The following is a 4,271-nucleotide window of genomic DNA, read 5'->3' as shown; positions in this document are numbered from 1 at the left end:
ATAAACAAATTACTTTCCAAATCCATTAATGACAGATTTGGTAGGACACCATCACATATTTCAATAAGAAATAGATCATATCCACCATATAGGTCAAAGAAACATGTCCTTAGGTTCAGATAAAATATCATCATAGCCAAACCACTAATTTTTCCAAATTTGGCTCAGCTTATAACACATCATAGCCATCTGTTTGGTTCTTCATATGAACATCAACTGGGCTCAAAAAAGTATTAGGAAAAGCACGAGGGTACTCATGGCTGCAACAAAAGTTACCTCGCCAAGGCACTACCTTCATTAACATTGTAATTGTTTCATCATCGCCAACAACGGATTAAAGATACGTTAGGTGCACGTGCCAATCAAAATGTTAAAGTAAGGTAAGACCACAAGTCAATTGAAAAAACACTACTTATGCATGTGTAGGCCAATTATGGAGAAAAATCTTAACTCTCTCGAATCACACTTGAACACTTCTGTTACTACACAAAGAAAATGTCCGGGGAAATAGATCACTGGACGATCGCAAGAGGCAAATCCCTAATTAAACATACCAAAGATGAAGCCATTCTAACCACTTAAAAACACCTATTTAATGTTCAAGCCATTCAAACCACAAATTAATGTTCAAATGATCAAGTCACCCAGGAAAACAAAATCATAAAGTCAGATAAAGAAGATGTACACTTGCATAAGAAAATAATTAAGGAAGCCTTCAATTACAGTTCTTTGCAAGTGGTTGACAGCCTGTTCAACATGAGAAAAAGAACAAAGCATATGAGAATTCATAGATAGATATGCCAAGTAATGTTATCCATGACCAAAAATAGTAATGTTATCCATGATTCTAGAGTTAGCTTAGACCTGGATGGATCCTCAATAAGTCAATACAGGTAGTACTGCAAAACCTGTCAAGTTTCATAATAAAGCCAGTGATGGATTAAAGATATGTAAGGTGCACGGATTAAAGTAAGGTAAAACCATAAGTCAATTGAAAAAACACTACTTATTCATGAGTAGACTAACTATGGAGAAAAATCTTCACTCTCTTGAATCACACTTGAACACTTCTATTACTACACAAAGAAAACGTCCTGGGAAATATGTCACATGACAACCGCAATAGGAAAATCCCTAATTAAGCATACCAAAGATGAAGCCATTCAAACAACTTAAAAACGCCTATTTAATGTTCAAGCCATTCAAACCACAAATTAACGTTCAAATGATCAGGTCACCCAAGAAAACAAAATAAGATCTTTGGACAAAATAAAAAAGATCATGAAAAAAAAAACCCACATGAACACATTGATTTCTCGGAGATATTACATTGGAGAGTTAAAACCAGGGATTATGGGAGTGTTCTTACCATTGAACTTGGTTGTTCTCATTGTTGGGGTGAGCACAATGTTCGATTCATCCCTCAATCGAGAAAATTTGGGAGTTATGTCAAGTGATGACGCAAAGAGAGACAAAGTAGAAATTTAGGGTTATGAAGGTCGAATATAACCAACGGATTGTCCAAAGCGGTGGAGAGGAGAGGCGAAATGCGAGATAACTTTTTTTGACGCTGCAATTCAAATCCAAGAGGGAGGGAGAGAGAGAGAGAGAGAGAGAGAGAGAGAGAGAGAGAGAGAGAGAGAGAGAGAGAGAGGGGAACGTTGAACAAATCGCAGGAGAGAAAAAGGGGATCTGACTTTGGGCCTTGGGGTTGGGGTGCAGGGGAAGCTTCTCTCTTCAACTTCTATCTATGATCAAACGGCTGAAAATATAAGATATCTAACTTCTCAGGGCTGAAAATATACGACTGAAATGAATAAATATATTGAAAGTAAACCTGATATGTATAACCTTCTTTAATCAAGCAGATTTACCAATTTTTTGAAGAATAAACAACGGGTAACACAATGAAACTTACATCATCGTCAAAGAATTTGCATTTCTGGCAAAAGTACTTCCCCATGCAAACTATGTCAAGTGTGTCCTGTTCATTAATAAGTAAATTAAAGAAGGGGGTATCAGCAACTAAGAATTAGGGAACAAATCTTATGTCATCTCAACAGGGAAAAGAAGAGCAAAAGGAGAAATAGCAAATAAAAGAATAAAGACCACACCTTTGCTTCATTATGGCAATGCCTACAATCAAAAATCTCATCACAATTGGGTGCCCTGATTTTGCATTTCCTCCGGTAATGAATGCACCTAAACATCCCAACCCATCACAAACTTAGCAAGGAAAGTACAATAATCCGAATAAACACGAATAAGATATCGAATTTGAAGAGAAATACCCAAAATTTACAGATTCAAGCTCCATTGAAAACTCATTTTTGGTGAATATCTCTAACCCATGAGAGAATGATTGATGCTCAAATTCAGTCCCCATTCTCTAAACCCATTTGAAGAAGTATCTGTACACAGCAATTTATCTAGTAAGTAAACCAAAAACACACAAAGCTTATCTAAACCAAATATGCTTATTTCCGAAGGATTCTTTCAAAAAAGAAAACGTCAAACCACTTGTACAAATATATCTCCATTGCATAGACTAAATACTTTTTTTTTGTCATTCGTTAAACCTAATCTAATCTATCCTAGTGGATTTGGGGAGGGGGATGGGTGCTTACGGAAAAAATATATCTCCATAGACTAAATACATTAATCCAACTTATTCTACAGACCCAAAATCAAATTTGTTAACCAGATAGCATTCTAAACTATATATTCTTTGATAAAAAAAAATTAAAATAAGTCCTCGTTTAGGGTTTAGGACCCAGAATCAAATTTGTTAACCAAATAGCAAAAAGAAGAAGAAAAAAAACCTCCATCTTTAGAGTTCCATTACAGGCACAGGGAGCCTCCATCTCATGCTCTTCATCTTCTTCTGGACAAAAAGGAATAACTAATTAAGTTCCAATATTGATACTTAGACTAAACGATACACCGAGATTTTTTTTAAAAAAAAACTAATAACCAAAACCCTAACCTTGTATGCAGAACCTTCAGTAGTACTCTCAATCCCAAACCCAAACTCATCCAAATTAGTCTTCCCAACAATAATAGCCCTACTTTCCCTCAAATTCCTCACCGCAGTGGGGTTGAATGCGGCTGATACCCTTGCAGAACCCAAGACCTGGCCTTCATCGGCAACCAGAACTCCAGCCAGTGGCCCCACTTCCTGTAGATCTCGTCGGCCACCCTCAGCTTCGGTGCGGCGCAACGGTGTGGAGGAAGCTCTGTGTGTGTGGGGTTGGGGGGACGAAATCACAGTCCACCATGATGGAGGTCGAGCAATTTTACCCACACTTGCGACTATAGTTGGCTTGAGATTGCATCAGAGAGAGAGAGAGAGAGAGAGAGAGAGATTCGAAGCAATACATTGAGAGACATTCGAAGAATCTAGAATTCTTCTACTACTTGACAAATACTTAATCTAACTTCGTTATATACCTCTAGATTTATGATTGATGTTCTTAACATCCTCACTAAGCACAGTCTCAACTCCAAATCGGAAGGCAAAATCTATTAAGCAACTGATTCCAAAACTCTCATATCAGTATAAAACCCTGTAGGCCGTAGTAATCAATTAATCATAAAGATGTATGGAAGCAAAAGGCACCTAGGGTTTTTATATCGGGGCTTCACAGCTCGGCGGAGAAGGAGGCTGAGGCCGCAGATTTCTTCGACGAGGTCATCGGGATCTTGATTGGGGTCAGATTTGGTCATGGCGACTCGAGAGCTCGAGCCAGGGCTTGAACGCAATTTCTATGGCTAGCCATCCGAAGGCTAGGGCCCCGGCCACCACAGCTGTCGATTTCAGTGCGCTCCCCTTCGCTGATCGGGCCATAGATGACTTCTCTCTCTCTCTCTCTCTCTCTCTCTCTCTCTCTCTCTCTCCCTCTCTCTCCAGAGAGAGAGGAGTTTGAAATTTGAATTCCAGGAGTGAGATCTGGTTTGTTGAAATCAGACGTGAGATAGGGGCAAAGAGCATTAGCCCTCGTTCAACGGTACAATAAATAAAGAGTAAAACCGAAAAAAATCTCCTCCATCAGCCTCACTCTAGCCCTCGCCACTTCGCAATTTGCAATTGGTTAACATTTGCTACAGTGACTCCTCATTTGAAGTAAAGGCTTTATCATGATATCATGGTTTATGCTTGCACTAACACCTAATATTAAGCCATATTGGCTCTGATACCAAAGATGTACTGAAATGAAAACAATACAGAGGATCGGAAAAGAACTAACCTTTTTATTGAGAGGAAAGAGACT

General features: G+C 38.6%; 1 protein-coding gene across 6 annotated transcripts; it reads right to left on the bottom strand.

Moving 5' to 3' along the window:
* Positions 1 to 1,612: 1,612 nt before the first annotated feature.
* Positions 1,613 to 3,973, bottom strand: LOC131335729 (E3 ubiquitin-protein ligase RZFP34-like). 6 transcript variants are annotated; one of them, XM_058371215.1, is made up of 5 exons: positions 2,987 to 3,952; positions 2,292 to 2,884; positions 2,115 to 2,202; positions 1,919 to 1,984; positions 1,613 to 1,762 (listed from the first exon to the last, which is right to left on the bottom strand). In XM_058371215.1, exons 2-5 carry the CDS (start codon positions 2,384 to 2,386, stop codon positions 1,745 to 1,747), a joined length of 267 nt encoding a protein of 88 aa, XP_058227198.1. In that variant the 5' UTR covers positions 2,387 to 2,884; positions 2,987 to 3,952; the 3' UTR covers positions 1,613 to 1,744. The 6 variants fall into 6 exon arrangements, 1 of the variants encoding a protein (XP_058227198.1); XR_009202615.1 differs by lacking the exon at positions 1,613 to 1,762 and having other exon boundaries at positions 1,887 to 1,984; positions 2,987 to 3,312; positions 3,620 to 3,962; XR_009202614.1 differs by lacking the exon at positions 1,613 to 1,762 and having other exon boundaries at positions 1,887 to 1,984; positions 2,987 to 3,322; positions 3,620 to 3,958.
* Positions 3,974 to 4,271: the final 298 nt, after the last annotated feature.

This window comes from Rhododendron vialii, chromosome 8a (genome assembly GCF_030253575.1).
Source record: "Rhododendron vialii isolate Sample 1 chromosome 8a, ASM3025357v1".
Lineage (NCBI taxonomy): Eukaryota > Viridiplantae > Streptophyta > Magnoliopsida > Ericales > Ericaceae > Rhododendron > Rhododendron vialii.
The sequence above is the reverse complement of the archived record's forward strand: the minus strand, read 5'-3'. Positions and strand labels throughout refer to the sequence as shown.